This window comes from Mobula hypostoma, chromosome 24 (assembly GCF_963921235.1).
Source record: "Mobula hypostoma chromosome 24, sMobHyp1.1, whole genome shotgun sequence".
Taxonomy (NCBI): domain Eukaryota; kingdom Metazoa; phylum Chordata; class Chondrichthyes; order Myliobatiformes; family Myliobatidae; genus Mobula; species Mobula hypostoma.
The window spans coordinates 23250644-23274192 of record NC_086120.1 but is presented as its reverse complement, the minus strand read 5'-3'; the positions used below and the strand labels follow the sequence as shown (position 1 = coordinate 23274192).

Here is a 23549-nt window from a genome sequence, read left to right as displayed (position 1 = left end):
TGAGGATGACTTTATCCGGCAGATGATTGACACGGAGGCCTGGGAAAGAACCCAGCTCACCCCCTGCAGTTCAGTGTAACATTTGATCTGTCTGCTGGTAGGGATCCGGCAGCATCGTGATTGTGGGGTGGCGAGGTCACAGCTCATTGAAGAGGCTACTGTGAAAGGGCTTTCAGGTCCAGGGGCTTGCAGATAGTCAGTCAGCTTCCTGTGCAGCCCTCCGCTGGTCTTTTCAGCACAGGGCGTTCCCCTCCCTATTTAACAGCTGACCTCGTGCAGTGCTGCAGTTAGTTCGGTGGACAGAAATTGAAGCTCAGCTTTGTGGAGGTGGGCATATTTCTTTTCTGGTCCTGGTGGAATTTTTTCCCCACAGACTCTGTTCATCCAGGTGCAGACCCGGAAGCAGCATCCTGAATTTAACTAGGATGGTATAGTGTCACAGCTGGCAGAGTTTGTGTTGCACAGTGGCAGCAACCCAGGATCTGTCCTGACCTCCGTCGTGGAGTTGACACGCAAGAACGTGGAACAGTCCATGCTGTCCTGCCGACTCTTTATCGCACTCCAAGACACTTCCCTTTTGTCTCCAATGTATTTGACTCCGCCACCACCCCCGGCAGCACCTGTTCCGTGCACCCACCCCTCCCTACGAATGTGTGACTTTCCTCACAGAGCTCTGACTTCGACCCGCTTTGAAAAGTGTGGGTTGGTAGGCTAACTGGCCATTGTAAGTTGCCCCTAGGGTTGCCAATGTTCTCACTCCCAAATAAGGGACAAAGGTAGCAGTCAAATACGGGACACTTGTGTTTACCCCGAGAAAGACTACCATGACCATGAAGCCTTGCGCGGGCGCCTGTGTGCGCATGCGTGACGTGTGCATTCTTGTATGTGCCGATTTTTTTCTACAAATCGGTTTTGGCTTAATCTTCCCGATTCTGATACACTGACTGTACATACATTATTTCTACTTTATATAGGCTGTGTATTTATCACATCATTCCTGCTTTTACTATATGTTAGTGTTATTTTAGGTTTCATGTGTTATTGGTATGATTTGGTAGGTTATTTTTTTGGGTCTGGAAACGCTCTCAAATTTTTCCCATATAAATTAATGGTAATTGCTTCTGCGCCATTTTGGCTTACGAATGGCTTCATAGGAACGCTCTACCTTAGCGGGGGAAATACGGGACAAACCAGCTTAGCCCAATATACGAGAGGTCCCGGCTAATACGGGACAGTTGGCAACCCTAGTTGCCCCTAATGTAGACGAGTGACTGATGGGAATGTCAGCAACATAAAACTGGGGTAATATTAATGAATTTTGATGGTCCAAGCAGACTCAGTGGGCCGAGTGGCCTGTGCTTCTGTGCTGGATGACTTTATAACTCAGCGGTCCCCAACCACCGGGCCGCAAAGCATGTGCTACCGGGCCGCGAGGAAACGATATGAGTCAGCTGCACCTTTCCTCATTCTCTGTCACGCACTGTTGAACTTGAACATAGGGTTGCCAGCTGTCCCGTATTTGCTGGGACATCCCATATATTGGGCTAAATTGGTTTGTCCCATACGGGACCACCCTTGTCCCGTATTTCCCCCGCTAAGGTAGAGCTTTCCTATGAAACCTTTCGTGCTGAAATGGCGTAAAGCGAAGAAGCAATTGCCATTAATTTATATGGGAAAAATTTTTGAGCATTCCCAGACTCAAAAAATATCCTACCAAATCATACCAAATAACATATAAACCTAAAATAACACTTACATGTAGTAAAAGCAGGAATGATATGATAAATACACAGCCTATATAAAGTAGAAATAATGTATGTACAGTGTAGTCGGGAAGATTAAGCCAAAACCGATTTGTGGAAAAATAATTGGCAGGTACGTGCATGTGCACACAGGTGCCTGCGCAAGGCTTCATGGTCATGGTAGTCTTTCTCAGGATAAACACATGTCCCGTATTTGACTGCTACTTTTGTCCCTTATTTGGGAGTGAGAAAGTTGGCAACCCTAACTGTAAAAGACATGTTGGGGTCAGTTTAACCCAACTTGAACACCCCCCCACCCCCTGGGTCGGCCGGTCCACAAGAATATTGTCAATATTAAACCGGTCCGCAGTGCGAAAAAGGTTGGGGACTCCCTGCTATAACTGACTAAAGTGATGTTATATTACAACTATTTAGGCAAGTATTTAGTTGTCTGCAGAGGGCTTTGAGGCACAGCAGGGTTTTTAAAGATGCTGTGTGTGCAAACACGCCTAGTTTTGTTAATTAGCGGTGTTCTCTGTGACAGAGTTGATTATCACCGCCGGTGGGGAAAACATACCGCCTATTCCCATTGAGGACGCTGTAAAGGAACGTGTACCAATCATCAGCAATGCTATGCTGATCGGAGACAAACGCAAGTTCCTGTCTATGTTATTGACACTGAAGGTAATTAATTTTTTCCTGATTAGTGATCTATGTTCGATAAGCTATTTAGCACAGTAATTATCACTATGGGAAGGAATGGGTGAAGTAGAGGGGTTAAAAATTGCCAAGAGGCAAGGAAGCACATTGAACTTGCTTCCTGATTTCACTTCTCAGTTACTATTTCTCTTTGAGCTCTCCTAATTCTGCCTAATTCATCCAAACTATAAGTCCAGTTATTCAAAGGGAGATATTTAAGTCCAATATGAAGACTATCTTTCTGGTTTATTGCAATAGCAAACATTTCTTACATTAACATTCTGGGGTGCCTCTTTCACAAACTTCATTTACTTCTAGTGTTTACACAATCTGTTTCTCTCTCTCTCTGCACCTTGGGTGTTTGATGATCTTTTTTAAATGGGTTCTTTGTTTTGTGACTGCCTGTCAGGAAACAAATCTCTTATTGAATTGAATTGACTTTATTTCTTACATCCTTCACATACAAGAGGAGTAAAAATTTGCGCCACATCTCCAAGTAAATGTGCACTCATAGTAATTTATAATAAATAGAACAGTCAATGTAAGATAGAGTACACTCAAATCAGTGTGAGTTCATCAGTCTGATGGCCTGGTGGAAGAAGCTGTCCCGGAGCCTGTTGGTCCTGGCTTTTATGCTGCGGTACCATTTCCCGGATGGTAGCAGTTAGAACAGATTGTGGTTGGGGTGACTCGGTTCCCCAGTGATCCTTTGGGCCCTTTTTACATACCTGTCTTTGTAAATGTTCTGAATCATGGGAAGTTCGCATCTACAGATGTGCTGGGCTGTCCGCACCACTCTCTGCAGAATCCTGTGATTGAGGGAAGTACAGTTCCCATACCAGGCAGTGATGCAGCCAGTCAGGATGCTCTCAATTGTGCCCCTGTAGAAAGTATATACATACTTTGATAATGAATGTACTTTGAACTCTGTTACCTCTGTTACCCCTCCTGACCTTGCCTCTCTGGACTCGAGTGTTGCTCCAGTGAAGGTGTACTTTGCCACATCAACCCAAAGAAGATCTAATCTGGGTAAGCCTAGTCTTAGTTTTTGGCACTAACCTAATGGACTGTAGAGCCTACACTAGATCTAGATGTCCCACTAATCACTAAGGACCAGGTGTGTTCTAGATTCTAGAGTATCTGCAAAAGAAGTTTTCCCTGTTTTCTCAACTAGTTGATCCATTGACCCAGGAAAGATAATAAAAACTAAACATGCCTACCATGCAGGAGTATCCTCATTGTCTGAGGAATATTGGACATACTGCAATAATTGTAGTAACTTCTTAAAAGAGAACTGAATGTTTCCTGTAAGTTGTGTTTTGATGACCACATGTAGATGTGGTACACGCAGTCCAGCAAACAAAATCTACCAAGATCCGGAAAGTTAATGTTTAATAAATAGAACGTTAGTTGTTTTAGAATGCAAAAATGCAAATTCTGTTTCCGAGAATATTTTTAACAATTAGAACAAGTTTTAAAGGGAATTACAAACTTTTGGGAAGAAATTTGACGGTAAGAGTGTATAAGAGTGAAGACCCACACTCAACATTTTAGGAACAGGTTCTTCCTCTCTGTTATCATGTTTCTGATTGGTCGATGACCCATAAACACTACGCCTTATTTATTTTCATTGTAATTGATAGTACTTTGTCATGCGTGCACTGTACTCCTACCACGAAACAGCAAACTTTACAACTTGTGTCAGTGACAATGAACCTGATTCTAATTCTGATTCAAGTGCAAGTCTTCCAGTCTTCTTGATAAATGTGCAAAGGTGCTTCATTATTGAGCGAGTGGTTGGATCAAATGAACTGACCCAAAAACTTGCATTTTTAAAATTACTTTGTTGATAATGCAATATCAAAATACTTTAAAAGGAGCTTGCTCTTCAATAATTTCTTGCCCTGGGGGACTAGTATGTTTCACATAGGATTCACATTTGTAATGATAGCAAAACTATAATTGTTTCTTGTGTTGCATGAAGCTGACAACTATATTTAAGCTTGCATATACATGGGTTCAAGTGCTGTTAGCACTTGCCCTCTGTTCCGCGGTGAAATGCATGTTGGAGGTTTCATCAATGTAATTATTAGAAGCAAGTGAACAGATGAATGCATTGCATATTTATGAATCAATATGGGTTTAAAATAAATACTTAAGATGTTATACATTATTGCATCAAGTGTGATAATTAAGCTTAATGACCTTTTTAGCACTAAAAGAAAAGAATGCGTAGATTGTCATTGCCTGGGATAAGTTTAATGGTGCAAACACGAGGAATTCTGTAGATGCTGGAAATTCAAGCAACACACATAAAAGTTGCTGGTGAACGCAGCAGGCCAGGCAGCATCTCTAGGAAGAGGTACAGTCGACGTTTCAGGCCGAGACCCTTCGTCAGGACTAACTGACTAGCTAACGATCGGCCTGAAACGTCGACTGTACCTCTTCCTAGAGATGCTGCCTGGCCTGCTGCGTTCACCAGCAACTTTGATGTGTGTTGCTTAAGTTTAATGGTGCTGGTAGGGAACACAATTTAGTCCTTTATCATGATGTAATTTCTTTCCCTGCGCTAAGATAATTGCTTGTAAATTTGAATAACTAATGGGATTAACTTCTAACTTTAATACCATCAATGAATCAAATGAGGCTAGTTTTTAGAACTGCGTTTGCACGCCAGAGTAACACTGCGTGTTTTTCATTTCAGTGCAATATAAACAGCGATACAGGAGAGCCACAGGATGACCTGACGGAAGAGGCGATCCAGTATTGCCAGACGATAGGTTGCAAAGCCACCAAAGTGTCAGAAATCTACTCCAGCAAAGACGCAGCTGTGTTTGCTGCCATTCAGGAAGGCATCAATCGTGTGAATGAAAAGGCCTTATCTAATGCCCAACGAATTCAGAAATGGTGCATCTTGGAGAAGGACTTCTCCATTCCAGGTGGAGAATTAGGTAAGGGACAAATCTCTCGCTATAAGTAACAGTGTCATATTACCATCTCAAAACTAGTCTACTCGAACCATATTAGGTGATGTAGTGGGCAGCCTGGTAGCTTTGACTTGGAGCTATACGTGCCTCTTCCTTGTGAGGTCACGTACACAGTTTTCTGTCCTCCAGGGACAGCTTATTAGGGAGAGAGAGAGAGCCTGTGGCATGTCGAATTACTGGGTGAATGAGTAGCCTTTGGGATACTGCTAGTCTGTGTCTTTATTGATGCTTTGCTGCACGCTTGTGTGCTCGGTGGGGGTGCCGATGCTATTTTGCTGGTGAAGATGGGGGTGGGGTGGTTTATTGCCTTGCTGCTGCTTGTGTGTGGGAGGGGGGAGCTGGGGGGGTGCTTTGGGTTCTAATGTTTAACCGTCATTCATTCTTTGGGGCATTCCTCTGTTTTGGTGGATGTTTGTGAAGAAAAACAATCTCGGGATGTGTATTGCTTGCATTTCTCTGTGCCTGTGGAAACCTATTGAAGAGGCGAGCCCAAGCAAGTGTAGATGCTGCCTGACCTGCTGAGTTCCAACAGCATCTTGTGTGTGACTCTCTGGACTTCCAGCATCTGCAGACCTCCTTGTCTTACCAAGTTTTTAAAATCCAAATGCAAAACCCTGCAATTGCTGGGAATCTGAAATAAGACAAATGCCGGCAATACTTAGCAGATCAGGCAGCATATGTGGAGAGAGAAGTATATCAGATCGATGGGCTGTTAATGACAGAACATTGACTTGAATTAGTAACTAACTCTGTCAATAGATTCTATACTTCCTACAGTGGATGTACTTATTTCTCCTTCTGAAGATTGCAATGACAGTCATTTATGTAGTAGGAGGAAGGCTGAAGAAGATGATTAAAATTGAGGCTTTAATAGCCCGTTTTCTATCTGCCACCTTTTGGTAACTTTGCTTCTGGCTTCTTGTTCTCTTTCACTCGTAGGTCCAACAATGAAACTGAAACGACCTGTGGTCCTGAAGATGTACAATGAGCAAATTGATGATTTCTATAAGGATGCAATAACTCCAGTCACTCCAGATAATCCACTCCCAGGGAAATAGAATCAACAGTTACCACAGAGTGAAACACCAGCTGGAATTGTGCACTCTTTTATATTTTTAATTATTGCAATTGTATTCACGTTTTACATTTACTTGTAAGGTTCGTTTTATTTGAAGGAAATGGCGAAATCATTTTCATACTTCATTAATGTTACAATGGGGAAACTAATTGTATTGCATTTGTACTTGCCAGGGATTCAGGGTTGTTCAACAAGTCGTATGGAGACCATGAGTTTGTGTATTTATAGCTTTGGCACAACCCTTGTCTCAGCACTGCAAACATTACTGGCTTGAAAAGTTCTGTTATATTTAAATGTACAAGTACATGTGAGAAAAATTTTGACATTTGGCTTCACTGGAAGAAGTCGAACTGCTTTTGTCTTAAAATGTAGTAAGTTTGAAAGGTAGGCAGCAAACATTCTGTTGATAGTGATGTGTTTTGGGATACAGAAAATGTTGTTTACAAAATCCATATTGGAAGGTTGATATTCTGTTATACACGATTACAGTCTCCAAAGAAATGCTATATCATTTTACTTTTGATAGCCACATGTCTGTAAAGAGTATTATTCCAGTTGTTTTTGTACAGCCGAAAAAGAATTATTTAAGCTTGTCATAAACTATGTCTTTGTTTTGGCTATTTATTTTTCAGGAAGTTGCCATGAAATATATTTTTGTGTTTTAGGTGTGCATTTTGTAGAAATGCTGTACAGCCCTATGGGAGAAATGAAATAGAAAATCAAATGATTCATTTTTATACGTGAGAAGCCATATAACGTGGCAATGCTTTAAATACTGCAGAATCATCTTGCCTTGTACCCTCACAATGCATCAGCATAATTGACGGATTAGAATGGTATGTTTACATTCATTCCAGTACTTTTGCTTCATTATCTCCACTTCCTTTATCAGGTATTTCCGCAGTTAAAAGAAACGTCGGTTTCTCTGTGCCCCACAGAATCCCACAACTTGCAACTCTCTGCATAATTGACTAAAGTTGCATTTTGTAAGCAGCTGGTGCAGTCTCTTCTCACCACCCCCCCCCCCTCCCAGTTCCTGTGGTAGTAACTTTTAAGTTTCAATTGTGACTTGCTCTTCTTGTGCTCAATTTAATGTGCCTCCATACCAGACGCCTGGGAAGCGGTTCTGGGCTTATAGCCTTTTTTAAAGTGCCTGTTTATTCCCCTGCGTGTGGAATGAAATAACTTGTCACTATTGTGCATCTCTCAGACTCTAGTCCAACACCTCATTTGTGAAATAAGTTCCTAGCTAGGTAGCATAAGTGTAGCAGCATGACATGTGATCACTGCTTGTCGCTGTGGTTGTCCCAGGCGGCTGTATTTGCACAGCCCTTAACAAACCACTTTTGCCTCCACAGCAATGGCCTGCCTTGCTTGCACTTCCTGGATTGACTGCTTACTAGATGATGCATTGTGGAGCCTTTCTGTAATAAATGCGTTGAGTTTATTTGCTGCTGAAGCTTTGAAAATCAGGCTTCACGTGCTTGTGTGGTTAACATGCGGCTGAAGCAATCGGATCCTGAGAGGGTACGGGGAATGGGACTCCAATATTTTTTTTATCACGAGGCTGTTTTGTCTTAAGATACCAAGTGTCTCAAATGTCCCCTTTAGACAGCTCTATACTTTGGATCCTTGCAATTTTCTGACTGCTTGTTTAATTTTTGACAACATGATATGTAAATGTTTACCATTAGTGTCCGTTGAGGCAAGCCCTGTAAATCTGTTTAAAACAGGATCGGACTGAGGATGGGAAAGACCAACAGGATAGTTGGAGATGAGATGAAGCTCAGTTGTAATTGAACAACACTGAGTGTATTGGGTAGGGGGGGGGAATGACCTTTTATAATTTCTACCAAAACATCAGTGAGGAGTGTTGGGAATCAAATTTTCAGTGTCTATCATCACGTTTTTAATCACAACACTCTTTACAAATGATGGCATGTGTCAGTTCTTAGTTTTTAAGATTGAAGGGTAGAGGTATTAACCAGGAAACAAGACCCATTTGGCTGTTTACATTTGACTGATTTAATAAAACTTAGGCAGCAACTTGGTTAATTCACAAAAATGTACCACTTAAAATGACAGGCTGTGATCTCAGAATGCATAGTTTACACAATTTCCTACTGAGTTGTGCAATGCCCGCTTTCCACCCAGTTTGCCTCTGACAGGAAAGTAATACAAAGGTTGTTTGTTTTCGTCCTCTGTGCGTCTGTATAAATGTAACATCTGATTGAATGCATTAAGCCAGTTTTCAAACTGAGCACAGTGCTTTGAACTCTTAGAAATCCAACGCTAAGCTTTGTCCAGTGAGTACTTTGCCACTTTACAGTTAACTCCAGATATTTTGGCTAACAGGTTAACTTTTTTTAATATGTCACTTCATGTGAACGAATGTTGTTTGAAGTCTAATTAGTTATTTTTCATGAATATTAACTCCATCTAGACTGTATTCAGTGTAAATATGGGTATTGTATTAGGTAAATTATTGCTACAGCAGACTGTAAATTTTGCATGAACTTGTACAATACAATTCAAACATTCGTGTATTTCATGGCACCATGATGGAATGTGTTACAAATAAACTTGTGAAGTCAGTGGCTTTCCAGGAGGTCATGTTGTAGCAGACAGTGTTTTCAATGTGGATTTTATCTTAGGCTGGAGGAGAATTTAAACACAATATATTTGCTACCATAAAGCCTTTTTAAGGCAGAACAAAACTGCCTGTGTCAATCACATTGAAAGTACAGGTATAAGAAAGTACTAAGAAATCTTTCAAAGCGTCTTCATTCCCAACATGCTATGTTCTTTGTGACATAGTGTTAGAAGTACCTCCCCATATGCTTTTCTAGTTAAAGCTTTTGTATTCAATTATAAATACTACTAAATATAAATAGATTCTGATTAAGTAGAAACTATAAAGAAACATATACAGTGTCCACTTTAACATAAAACCGTTTTTAACATAAAAACCAAATGTTCTTTGGATGTTAGCTCATACCATGTGAGGAATGTTGTTTAGATCCACTTTTGAATTGGGCCAGTGACTTCAATCCTCCATCGCTGTCTATACCGAGACAGCTACGCCCTCTAATTGGCTGGAGAAAATTTGATCAGCTCAGTGAAATACATGGGGTGATTGATGAGTTTGTGGCCTAAGGTAGAAGGAGTCAATTTTAGAAAAGCTGGCACATTTATTTTTCAACATAGTCCCCTCCTACACTTACACACTTAGTCCAGCGGTCGTGGAGCATACGGACCTTGGACTTCCAGAAAGAGTCCACAGCATGGGTGATTGATAAGTTCGTGCATGAGTTATACAGCTCTCGTTACATGCACATGCAGTTTAACTTGAGTGATTATGCAGAAAGTTTGAACTTAACTCATCTTCTACCTTAGGCCACGAACTTATCAATCATCCCTGATGAGTTAGTAACTTCAAACTTTCTGCATCATCACTCGAAGAGTTGACCTGCATGTGCATGTAACGAGAGCTGTATAACTTATTTCCTTCTAGCTTGGCCCGTGAACTTATCAATCACCCCTGCTGTGGACACTTTCTGGAGGTCCAAGATCCGTATTCTCCACAACTGCTGGACTATGTGTGTAAATGTAGGAGGGGACTATGTTGAAAAATAAATGTGCTAGGTTTTCTAAAATTGACTCCTTGTACCTTAGGCCACGAACTTATCAATCACCCCTTCTACATTGATCTACAGCTTTTTTAAAAATTAGATTTTATGGTGCTGTTTTCTCTCCACAGGACCATGGGGCACACCGTGGCACAGGGCCGGGTTCAAACCTGACCTCAGGTGCTCGCTGTGGCTGCCTGATTCTTCCAGGTGCTCCAGTTTCCTGCTGTGTCCCACAAATGTGCCGAATAAGAGGTGAATTGACTGCTGTAAATTGCCCCTCGTGCAGGGAAGTGGTAGAATCTAGGAGAGATGATAGGAAAGTGCAGAGGAGAAAATTACATGGTTAATGGCAAGAACAGACTCAATGGACTGAATGGCCTGTTTCCCTGCTGTGCCTCTCAACGACTCCATAAACCTGGACGGACTTTGATCAAATTGCACCAGTTGTATAATTTGAACAGCTCTTCCTATTGTGAGTCACACCGATTCTCCAATCTTGAGTTTCACTCACGTGGAAACCAGACCACGTTAAACTGACAATCTATCCTTCATCCCTCCCAGGACAACATCCTGCAAATCCGAACTGGAAGGCCCGTCTGTAAGTGGAAAAATTTACCTTTCTCATGGAGCCCGTGATTCCCCCCCTCCCCTTTTCCTTGCCCTCTCCCCTCAAACCAGCATCTGATGTCACATGCAGCATCTTTTCTGCAGACTAACTTTTCACTAACATGCACCAGAATCCCATCTGAGTGAGAATCTATTCTGCCTACCCCTCCTGCACCTGTCTACAGTCCCCTCTGTTCGTACCCACATCGCCCCGCTGCCCTCAGCTCTCCCCCTGGTTTAACACCTATGCATCCAGTGGCAGTCACAGAGTTCTGCAACCTCACTCAGACATTATAATTTGGCCTTGGGCTCCTATTTCTCTAGTTTCCATATGCCTCCTATATCAAACATGGGAAAGATCAAAGCCATCTGAACTCCTGCTATAAATTTTCTGCCTTGGGGTATCCACTTCCATTGGTAATGTATTTAGCTGAGCCGAACTTTCCGTTAGGATTGGGCTCAGGCTGGGGAATACTTCTCTAAGAGTTCCCAGTTGCCAATTTAACTCCCCGCCCCTTTCCCACAATAACCCATCTTGTCCTTGGCTTCCTCAATTCCCTGCTGAGGATGAATGCAAGTGGGGGGGCACTATACCTCATACTCCTCAGAGGTGTTACAACCCAATAACATGGACATTGAATCCTCCAGCTGCTCTCCCTCTCTTCCTGATCTACAGTTCCTCCTCCAACCATCCTCCCACGCACCCCCCCCCCGCCTTTTGCTGATGCTGCCTAAAGGGTATATTTAACTTATTTTTATATTTTGTGCCATGCTACCCAGCAATCCCCCAGTTTAATTCTAGCCAAATCATAGGACTACTTACAATGACCAATTAACCTACCAACTGGTAGGTCTTTGAACTGTGGGAGGAAACCGAGCACCCAGGGGAAACCCACCACGGTCACGGGGAGAACGTACAAACTCCCTACAGGCAAGGGCGGGAATTGAACCCGGGTCGCTGGTACTACAAAAGCATTATGATAACCACTATGCTGTCCTAACATACTAAAGGTTGACAGGTTCTTGATTAGTAAGGGCATCAAAGGTTACAGGAAGAAGGCAGGGAAACTGGATTGAGAAGGATAATAGATCACCCATGATCAAATGGGGGAGCAGGCTCAATGGGCCAAATGGTCAAATGTTCTTTCGTCTTGTGGTCTAACATCTTTCTACCATCACCACACATGTACTCTCGATCTCCATAACACTGATTCTGGCTTTACGTTTTGTCTACTGACAACAGCCGCAACCACGATTGGTTATATTCAGAGTTGACCAGTACACCATCCTCCAAGCCAGCTTTCCATTTCCCTTCGTCTGAAAATCGGAGTCCATCCAACAAGCTGTGATTTCTGCTCTTGCCTTGTTAATGAACATCCCCAGATAAGCAACACATAACTTTTAAAACTCGCATCATCTTTTGTTCAAATCCCTCTCAGATCTCTCATACGATCCCTGACCTCCTGTCCTGCAACTTACCAACACAACTGGGCTTCTCCAACTTTAGCCTCTTGCACATTCTTATACTTACTTACTCCTCCATTGGCCACTAAAGTCTGACACTCCAAAACTTCACCAAACCTCTCCACCATCCTCTATGAAACAGAGTTTAATTACCACAGTCATGGCTCTAACCTCCTAATGGCTCATCGCGTTCTTTGCTAACATATGTGCAAAAGGATTCAGTCACATTTTCTTACAACATGGAAGCAGACCATTTGGTCCATTGGAGCCCTTTGAGATTCTCATCTGCCACGTTGCCCCACTTGTTACCTCTCACCTATTCGCTCTCAAACGGCCACCAACTCTGCCCTGATTCTCCTTCTGCACTTGGTGTGATTTACACAGCCAATTAACATCTCTGGGATGCGAGAGGAAACCCATATAGTGGCAGGAAGAACACAGTGAGCACCAGAGGCCAGGATTGAATCCAGGTTACTGGAATTGCAAGACAATAGTGTTGACCTAATGTGTCACTGTACTGTCCATGTATGCCACGACGATAAACAACTACAGTAGGATTAACAAGGCCATTAATCCACCCAATGCCTCCATTTCAAAAAGACAACTTAATCACAGGAACTAGAGGTGAATTCAGCTTGCTGTTTTAAAATGACATATTCTGGCCTGACGAAGATCTGGTCACAATTTGCACAACCATCCTTGCACGTGGAGGTTGTTAATGGACTGGACTCTTACCAAGGAAACACATTTAAAAATGAGGATATAAAATTGGATTACTATAGTCCGAGATTAACGTCTAATAAATTGTAAAGTTAAGTGGGATTAAATACCCCAGTAGATATGCATGGGTTTGGATGGCCAGCAGAGATCAGAATTCATATTTATTTGTTCTTTAATGGAAAGTTCAGCAATACTGAAAATGAATTGTAAAAGGCTGTTGTTGACCAGACAAAAAAGCAATAGCAAAGGGAATGTGACAGGGGACTACAGAGAAAACTAATGGTTTAGCTGAAGCCAAGGGGATCACTTTTACAGATGGCAGTTTGAACGTCCTTTTATGAAAACAATCACTTTTTGTTTTCCTCTTACAATAGTGAATAAAAGACACATCGGGTGAATGATCTGTACAAAATTAACGTAGATTTAAAAAACTGCGTATTTGAAAGTGGGAAAGGATAGTCAATACTCAAAGGGTTCAAAAATATATATTCTTTAGACAATATACAATGCAGTGGTATGGTGTTCGGAGACCTGAGACCACACTGAGTTCGGCAATCTGCTGGGCGTTTCATGGAGTTTTATTTCCACAGTAAAACTGTTTGGCGTTTTATTAGAAACCACAGAATTCTCCGGTTCACATCAGAGATGCAAGCTCATTTGTTCTTTTCCAGATATATACATTACTTCTATAAGTCTTCAGGTAAAATTTCACACAAGTTTACTAGACTAAAACAAGTGTCCATTTGGATGATCCTTTAAAAAAAAACATTTCTGTGTTCTTCTGATAGTTTGAAAAGGTAAACATTTCGTGGAAGAGAAAAGTCTGGCCTTCCATTCACTCTGCCTCTGACCTAGTAGAATGGTTATGTTTCTGGGAACTGATAAATGGCAATAAATTTTAAGCTTTGACAATGACTTTCCTAATCCCATGCAGTGAAGATTTTAAGTTGATCTCCACAGGTTTGAGATGGTAAGTGTTCAATATCCGGTACGAGTGCCATTTCTCATCTCAGAGGCTGTGCTTTCCATCATAGAGGGATTGCAGTCCAATGTCTTAATTGAAATTTCAATGTACTACAGTCTGCTCTGAAAGCCCATGTCATGTTGCTGGTGCCCCCAAGTAACTCTGCAGCTTGCGGACGGTGCTTTCATCCAATGAGAAAAGGTCAAAATCAAAAGTTGTGTTTGTAACATTGAAATGTCCTGTTTCTTCAATAAGGTTTACAATCTGCGGAGAAAATAAAGACGGTGTAAAACTTGGACAAGAAATTAAAGTTAAAATTTCTATACTAGTCAGCACTGCAAACATCATAGGAGGCGCTAAGCAGTTGAAACAATAACAACGGCAAAAACGATTTTAGTAACGCATATTGACTTGTTGCTAAGATGGTTCTAGTGAGGTAGTGTAGTGGGTAGTGCTTGTCGATCTCGCTTTCAGCTTCCACTGCTGGCTAGCAGCCTTGTGAAAAGGAGAGCTGACTGTGCAAGTCTCTCACTGCCAGTACATAGACTCTCCAACAGCAAGCCTCACGTCGCGCCTCCTTGGTGGCAACACAGAGAAATTGAACTTTCGGGCTCAGGCTGAACTACAGAGGAGGGGGGGGGGAGGTCTGGCCCCTGCGCAGGTAGCACGCAGGCCCACCAGTATGTGTGTACACACTCTGGTGCTCATGAACCAGATCCCCAGCCCCAATGCCTCGTGGGCAGCCTCGGGAGAGACGAAGGCTACGGGAGTAAACCCAGACAGCAAATCCGGAGTGGAGCCCCTAAGGTGGTGGGACGTCATTGAACATCCTTCCGGCAGCTCCTGCAGCCAAGCTGGTACCAAACATATTGCTTCATAAGCTTTCCTTTGGACTACACTGGTGAGGCCGAGAGGGGAATCTCGACAACTGGGCATCTCAGGATCTCCATACCTTCTACCCAGGCTTGTGATAATGATCAGCATCACCCACTGTCCTCTGGGACAGACGAATACCAACCAAACAACTAATACTGGTTTAATATGGAAAATGAAAGTAACATTCCAGTATTATTAACAGTTTTCAAGCACAGATTGCATAAGATTTGAATTAATTTCCATAAATTATCCCCCAGAGTTTCCCAACCTTTTTTATGCGATAGACCAATGCCATTAAGCAAAAGTTCATGGACTCGAGGTTGGAAACCCCTGCTCTAGAACAACTTCCAATCCACCATAAGTTAATAAACTTCTTATGCAAATAAGATATATATTTAAATACAATTGATTACCTACTGATATCTTCTATAAACCCACTGATTCTCACAGTTACCTGGAGCGACCTCTTCTCACCCTGTCACTGGTAAAAAAAAATGCCATCCCCCTTTCTCAGTTCCTCCATCTCTGCCGCATCTGCTCAGAGGATGAGGTTTTTCACTCCAGGACTAATGAGATGTTCTCCTTTTTCAAAGAAAGGGGCTTCTCTTCCTCCACCATCAACACTACCCTCATCCGCATCTCTTCCATTTCACTCAGGTCTGCCCTCACCCCATCCTCCCGCTGCCACACCAGGGATGGGGCTACTTGTCCTCACCTACCACCCCACCAGCCTCTGCCACCTCCAACAGGATCCCACCACCAATTACACCTTTCCCTCCCCCTTCCCCCCACTTTCTGCAGGGATCGCTCCCTACGCAACTCCCTTGTCCATCCGCCCCTCCCCAGTGATCTCCCTCCTGAAACTTATTCTTGCGAGCGGAACAAGTGCAACACCTGCCCCTACACTACCTCCCTCACTACCATTCAGGGCCCCAAACAGTCCTTCCAGGTGAGGTAACACTTCACCTGTGAATCTGTTGGGGTCACCTACTGTGTCCGGTGCTCCTGGTGTGGCTTCCTGTATATCGGTGAGACCCGACGTAGATTGGGAGACCGCTTCACCGAGCATCTACACTCCGTCTGCCAGAAGTGGGATCTCCAACGGCCATCTCTTTTAATTCCACTTCCCATTCCCATATGTCAGTCCACGGCCTCCTCTACTGTCGCAATGAGGCCACAGTCAGATTGGAGGAGCAACACCTTGTATTACGTCTGGGCAGCCACCAACCTGATGGCATGAACATTGATTTCTCGAACTTCAGGTAAGCCCCTCCCCTCTCCTTCACCATTCCCCATTCCTGCTTCCATCTCTCACCTTATCTCCTTACCTGCCCATCACCTCCCTCTGGTGCTCCTCCCCCTTCCCTTTCTTCCATGGCCTTCTGTCAGATTCCCCCTTCTCCAGTCTATCTTTTTCACCAACCGACTTCCCAGCTCTTGACTTCACCCCTCCCCCTCTCACCGTTTCACCCAACACCTGCCATCTTGCTTCCACCTCCTCCCACCTTCTTACTCTGACTTCTCCCCTTCCTCTCTTGTCCTGAAGAACGGTCTCGGCCCAAAACGTCAACTGTTTACTCTTTCCCGTAGACGCTGCCTGACCTGCTGAGTTCCTCCAGCATTTTGTGTGAGCTGCTTTGGAAAGCCAGCATCTGCAGATTTTCTCTTGTTTATGATTTTTAAAAATCGAGCTGGATACAAGGCCACCAGATTATTATTGCCTTCTTTGTCTTATTGTGCTTTTTTTTGTACTGTGTCAGATCTAGAGCAATAATTAGTTCGTTCTCCTTTACAAATGACATTAAACAATCCTGAATCTTTCAACTCGAATAAAGGTGAAATCCAGTTTCTAGTCCAGATACTTCAGATGAGCAGTACCATCAATAAAAACAAAGTTTACCTGCTGCAACACGTTGCGTTCTCGTAGTGCCATCAACCTGCGGTGAAGTTCCACCAGTTCCTCTGTGTACGACTGCAGAAATTAAGATTAATATTAAGAGTATTAATTCTTGCACCAAACTGCAGGGACTCAACCCTCTCCTTCTGCTTTGACGCAGAAAGGTTTATGCCCTAAAGCTGACAAAAAAAAACAGGGTTCCATCGCACCTCAGCACAATACTGGGATTAGCATTACAGGGACTTTAGCCCAAGGCAGACTTTGCAGTGTGAAGTAATATCTGACAAGAATGTCTGAGGGTGTGCAGCTGATTTGATGAGGAAGCTGTGGGTGACGGACGGCAAGGAGCAGCTCACAACTACACCCATGGGTTACAGGTTCTACAGCAGGGGCCAGAACAGACAGTGCAAGGCCCACACTTAAAGTACATATATGTCACCATATACTGTACAACCCTGGGATTCATTTTCTTGCGGGCATACACAGTAAATCCAAGAAACAACAGAATCAATGAAAGACCGCACCCAACAAGATGGACAAATAATGTGCAAAAGACAACAAACAATACAATACAAAAGGAAAAAAAAGGATAATAATAAAGAAAGGTTAAGTCTTGAGAGCATGAAATGAAGAGTCCTTGCGAGAGAGTCCATTGGTTGTGGGAATGTTTCAATGATGGGGCAAGTGAAACTGAGTGAAGTTATACCCTCTGGTTCAAGAGCCTAATGGTTGAGGGGTAATAACCGTTCCTGAATCTGGTGGTTTGGGTCCTGAGGCTCCTGTACCTTCTTCCAAATGGCAACAGCGAGATGCCAGCGTGGCCAAGGTGGTGGGTGTCCCTGATTATGGACACTGCTTTCCTGCAACAACACTCCATGCATAGGTCCTCAATGGTGGGTAGGGCTTTACCCGTGATTGACTGGGCCAAATCCACTACGTTTGGAGGATTTTTCATTCACAGGCAGTGGTGCTTCCACACCAGGCTGTAATGCAACCAGTCAATACACTCTCCACCATACACCGACAGGAGTTTGTCAAAGTTTGAGACGACATGCCAAATCTTTGCAAACCTCTAAGGAAGTAGAGGTGCTGCTGTGCTTTCTTCATAATGGCATCCACGCACTGGGCCCAGGATAGATCCTCTGAAATGCTAACACTGAGGAATTTAAAGGTGCTGACCCTCTCCACCTCTGATTCCCCCCAATGAGGACTGGCTCGTGGACCTCCATTTTCCTCCTCCCAAATTCAATAATCATCTCCTTGGTCTTGCTGACATTGAGTGAGCGATGGTTGTTATGAAACCACTCAGCCAGATCTCCCTCCTATATACTGATATGTCACCACCTTTGATTCAGCCAACGACAGAGGTGTTATCAGCAAACTTGAACATGGCATTGGAGCTGTGCCCTGCCTCACAGTCATAAGCGCAATGCGAGTTGAGCAAGGGGCTAAGCACAGTGGAAACTGTGGAAAAGATGTTTTTGCATCCAAACTGACTGGGGTCAGCAAGTGAGGAAATTGAGGATGCAATTCCGCAAGGAAGTATTGAGGCCAGAGTCATTGGACTAATGACATCCGGTAAGACTCAATCCTTTAAATGAAGACCTTGCTGACATGAGGATGTCAAAATAAATATAACCACAACTTTATTGTAGGACCTTACTAGTAAGGGCAAGTTCCAATTTCAGAATTCTTCTCAGTGTCTAGATGGCTTCAACCTTTTAGCCATTCTAATCTGCAACATCCTTATATGCAATGTCCTTATACGAGGAGGCAGTGACCCAGGAGAAAAACATTCAAGCCAAAGAGCACATCAGCTTCTAGCCAGTTGTGTTCCTGTCTGTTAGCTTGATGTGCTGAGGTTAACTATCATCTTCCAAGCCAATAATTGTCTGTTATTTTTTTTTTCAAACAACGGATTAACCATGACATGTTCCATAATGAAGACAACTGTGATCGCACCTGGATGCCCGAGGTACATAATTGCTAATTTCTCTGTCAAGATAAGTGCATTAATTGTCTTTGCTCTCCAGTGCCAAGAACATTGACTGTTGGCTGTCATCACCTCTCACAAATCTAAACTCTTTTGTCAACAGATCTAAGTGGGATGGTAGAGAGTACTCTCTCCAGCAACAGTTTGTAAAGGATCTCTGTCTTCTCGTTCTACTGGCTTCATTCCCGAAAATCGCATTAGGATGTTATTTTTTTTCATACACCGAAGAACATTTTTAAAAAAAATAAAATATTATAAAAAACGGAGAATGCAAGTAGGTACTTTGTCACCACACTTCAAAAACAAATGCAGTAGAATAAAAATATCATAAAATGAGTATTTTTTATACAAAGTCACAATGTTCTGGCCTGTATTTGTCTGCAATTGTTCTTTAATTATTTAGAGCTGCTTACCTTGTCTTGCAATCCTTTTTTAAATAATTTGTCCGGTTTTTCACAGTTTTCAGGACTTTTTCTGCCAGATGTCTGTAACAGAGATGAATACAATTACTCAGAAATCAACTACTAGCTTAATGGGTCTCTCTTCTTGCAGTGTTTGTATAGAGAAACAACATTCTTTTACTTCAGAAACACAGTGTTTAAAACACATTTTGCCTTCTCACTGCCTCGAAGGTTTAAAAATATTTCTGATTTCCTTTTGGATAACTGTGTAATCAAGCATTTCAATTAATTCACAAACACTTAAACAGCCTGATGAGATGAGTCTGGCCTCTGCTGGCTCTCCTCAGTTGGAAATAAGCTCGGGACCTCACGTTGGTCCATTCCAGCATGGAAGTCGAAGTTCAGGGAACCAAGAGGAGGGATTTCCACTGATTTGTCGTCCTGATAAACAAAAGTGGGGCAGAGAAGACTCTAGCCAAGATCAAGCCTCTTACATTATCCACCACCCATCAGGGCTCCATTATCTCAAGCATTTGCTTAGTACCAGCCCCTCTTCACCTGGGCAATGGTGAGGCTGCAGAGCTGCAAACTGCGGACAATTTAATTCACCTTCGCATTTCTCAGGACAGAAAACCCACTGGGAGCAGGTTGCTGGCGAACTGCTTTAATGGGATGTTCCCGCAATGCAGGTGGACTAACCTCACTCTCTGGCCCCTCCACACCTTCTGGACTGCCTGTTCCACGGCTTCAGGGCACACTCACAGATACGTCAATATCTTCTCCAGGCAACTGTGTGTTTTTTGATGTTCTACCACCCACCTAACCCATCTCTGCTGCTGTAATAAGCACCCCCCCCCGTGTCATTTCCCTCTCCCACAGCAGCAGGCATAGCCTGCTGACTGCTGTTGGTTTATTACTGTCACATGTTGTGAAGTACAGTAAGAAATTGGCGTTGCATACTGATCATCCAGATCAGATTATTACATGGCGCACCAGGGTAAAATGGGAACAGAATACAGAATAAAGTGCAACAGCTACAGAGAAAGTGCAGTGCAGGTAATCAATAAGGTGCAAGATCATAACAAGGTGGATTATGAGGTCAAGAGTCCATCTTCTCATATTAGGGATCAGTCTTATATCAGCGGGGTAGAAGATGTCCCTGAGCCTGATGCCAAGTACCTTCAGACTTTTGTATTTTCCTCCGGATCGAGGAGAGGAGAAAAGAGAATATTAGGGGTGGAGTGGGACTGTTGATTCTGCTGGCTACTTTACTGAGGCAGCAAGAAATGTAGACAGTGTCCACGGAAGGGAGGCTGGTTATGCTGTGCCGAGCTTATAACTCTTTGAGGTTTCTTGCAGTCATATGCATAGTTGCCATATCAAACTGTGACGCATTGGGATGGGATGCCTTCTATGGTGCATCTATAAAAATTGGTTTGAGGTGACAGGGGACATGCCAAATTTCTTTAGCCTCTTTCCATCAGGCAATCTGTGGGAATATAGCCAACAGAAATCCTCAGAGGGAGTCAATTCAGCCCAGAGGAAGAACTCACCCCAAATAATTGTCAACGAGTTAACACAATTGGATTGGACCTTCAGTCCTAGAGCTTGTCTTTGCCAGGATAAATGACGCACACGGTGAGCTTGTGCAGGGGGAAGCCTGCTGCAATGGGTCCACAACAGATCAGCGGTGATGTTAGTTGCAAACGTTGTCGCAGGAAAGCAGCATCCATGATCAGGGACCCCATCACCCTGGACACGCTCTCTCCTCGCTGCTGCCATCAGGAAGGTGGTACAGGAGCCTCAGGACTCACACCACCAGGTTCAGGAACAGTCATTACCCCTCAACCATCAGGTTCTTGAACAAAAGCGGATAGCTTCACTTGCCCCAGCTTTGAAATGTTCCCACAACCTATGGACTCACTTTCAAAGACTTTTCATCTCAGGTTCTCAATATTTATTGTCATTATTTCTTTCTGTATTTGCGCAGTTTCCGCACTTTAGCACACTGTTTGAACGCCCATGCTGGTGTGGTCTTTCAATGATTCTATTATGGTTGTTATTCTGTCATAGATTTATTGAGTATGCCCGCAAGAATATGAATCTCTGGGTTGCATATAGTGACTGACGTGCACTTTGATAATAAACTTACTTTGAACTTTGAAATTCTCTTTGTAGGTTGCAAGAGGGCAGTCTCCATGCTCACTGGATGTGCATGAGCAGCGTGGTCACTGAAAGTTCCATTTGGAACATTTACGGGAAAGATTCCAACACGGTGTGCATGATAAACAGTACGATGGCATTGCTCAAGGGAAGTTATACCAAGTATATTCTCCTTGCAGAATAAGGTGAGAGGGAAAAGCTAATATGCAAGTTACAAATATGCAATTCTCTTCAATATATCTTAAGTACATTAAAAGTATTTTTAGATAACTCTACCATAGAATCACAGAACATCACTGCATAGGATATTCTGCCCATAATCTCTGTCAGTTCTTATGAGGAACTTGTCCTTTAATTCTCTCCCTGTATCACTGAATATAATTCCCCCGTTTGAGCTGCTGTACAATTTTCTTATAAAAACTATTATCAAATATCTTTTCATCACACACACACCAGATCAAAAGCATTTGCTTGTTAAGTGAAGCTTCTCCTTACACCCTCCAATTATTTGCCTATCACCTTTCATTGGTTTAACCATCATGCCTCTGAAAAGCTTCCCCTCATTTATTCTATCAAGACAACTCATGGACTTTGAAAACTTACATCAATTCCTTCCCGACCTACAGTGGTGCTAGCAAGTTTGTGAATCCTGTAGAATTTTGTCTATTTCTGGATAAGTATGATCTAAAATGTGATCAGATCTTCACACGTCCTAAAACTAGATAAAGAGAACCCAATTAAGTAAATAACAAAAAAAATTATACCTGTTTATTTATTTATTCAGAAAAATGATCCAATATTACATGTATTTGCTGGGAAAAGTATGTTAACCTTCTACAAAAGCTATTTGGAATCAGGTGTTCCAACCTATCAGATGAGATTGGAGGTGTGGGTTGTAGAGGTACCCTGTCCTATAAAAATGACACACAAAGTCAGGTTACTGACAGATCCTGCTCTTCTCAAGAAAGATCTATTTGTATGCATCATGCCTCGATCAAAATAACTTTCAGAGGACATAGGAAGAAGAATTGTAGAGATGCATGAAGCTGGAAAAGGTTACAAAAGCATTTCTGAAGACCTGAGCATTCATCAGTCCACAGTAAAAGAAATTGTCTACAAATGGAGGAAATTCAGCACTGTTGCTACTCTCCCTAGGAGTGGGCATCCAGCAAAGGTCACATCAAGAGCACAATGTGCAATGCTGAAGGAGGTGGTAAAGGTCCCGAGGGTAACAGCAAACGACCTGCAGAAATCTTCAGGACTTGATAAAGTCTCTGTTCATGTGCCCACTATAAGAAAAGTACTGAACAAGAATGGTGTTCATGGAAGGGTACCACAGAGGAAACCACTGCTCTCCAAAAATAAACATTGCTGCACCTCTCAAGTTTGCAAAAAACTTGATGTTCTACAACACTTCTGGGACAATGTTCTGTGGACAGATGAAACAAAAGATGAACTTTTTGGCAGAAATGTACTTTGTTCTGTTTGGAGGAAAAAGAGCACTGCACACCAACACCAAAACCCTATCCCAACTGTGAAGCACGATGGAAGGAGCATCATGGTTTGGGGCTGCTTTGCTGCATCAGGGCCTGGACAGTTTGCAATTGCTGAGGGAACAATGAATTCAAAATTGTATCAAGATATTTTACAGGAGAATGTCACCGAGTAGCAGTCCATCACCTGAAGCTTACTAGAAGCTGGATAATGCAAGAAGATGATGATCCAAAAGACAAGAGTAAATCAACAACAGAGTGGTTTAAAAAAAATAAAATTCATGTTTTGGAATGGCTGAGTCAAAGTCCTGAACTTAATCCTTTAGAAATGCTGTGGAAGAACCCGAAACAAGCAGTTCATGCAAGGAAGCCTACCAGCATCCCAGAGTTGAAGCAGTTTTGTAAGGGGGAATGGCCCAAAACTCCTCCAAGCCGATGTGCAGGACTGATCAACAGTTACCAGAGACGTTTGGTTGAAGTTATTGCTATACGGGGTGGGGATCACACCAGTTACTGAAAACAAAGGTTTACGTACTTTTCCCAACAAATACACGTAATATTGGATCGTTTTTCTCAATAAATAAAAGAACAAGTATAATGTTTTTGTGTTATTTATTTAATTGGGTTCTCTTTATCTAATTTTAGGACTTGTGTGAAGACCTGATCACATTTTAGGTCACATTTGTGCAGAAACAGAAAATTCTACAGGGTTCACAAACTTTCTAGCATCACAGTATCCTCCTGGAAAGCCTTAACACTACTTTAGCTGTTTCTTTTTTCTCTCTCAATCCCACACTAGTGTTGTTATAGCTATTTTGCTGTTTATTTTATACA

The 23549-nt window shown here is 42.7% G+C and overlaps 2 protein-coding genes across 9 annotated transcripts in view; one reads left to right on the top strand and one right to left on the bottom strand.

Annotated features, from left to right (window-relative positions):
- acsbg2 (acyl-CoA synthetase bubblegum family member 2) overlaps window positions 1-9691 on the top strand; it is a 75983-nt gene extending 66292 nt beyond the window's left edge. For all 6 annotated transcript variants that reach the window (XM_063032090.1, XM_063032091.1, XM_063032088.1 and 3 more), the window contains exons 13-15: window positions 2287-2426; window positions 5146-5392; window positions 6368-9691. In XM_063032090.1, coding sequence (XP_062888160.1) covers window positions 2287-2426; window positions 5146-5392; window positions 6368-6486 — 506 coding nt within the window. In that variant the 3' untranslated portion in view covers window positions 6487-9691. The remainder of the gene's footprint in view (window positions 1-2286; window positions 2427-5145; window positions 5393-6367) is intronic.
- Window positions 9692-10155: 464 nt separating this feature from the next.
- Window positions 10156-23549, bottom strand: part of LOC134337179 (protein ENL-like) — a 134999-nt gene continuing 121605 nt past the window's right edge. For all 3 annotated transcript variants that reach the window (XM_063032008.1, XM_063032009.1, XM_063032010.1), the window contains 3 exons: window positions 19072-19143; window positions 16669-16740; window positions 10156-14156 (listed from right to left, as the gene is read on the bottom strand). In XM_063032008.1, coding sequence (XP_062888078.1) covers window positions 14028-14156; window positions 16669-16740; window positions 19072-19143 — 273 coding nt within the window. In that variant the 3' untranslated portion in view covers window positions 10156-14027. The remainder of the gene's footprint in view (window positions 14157-16668; window positions 16741-19071; window positions 19144-23549) is intronic.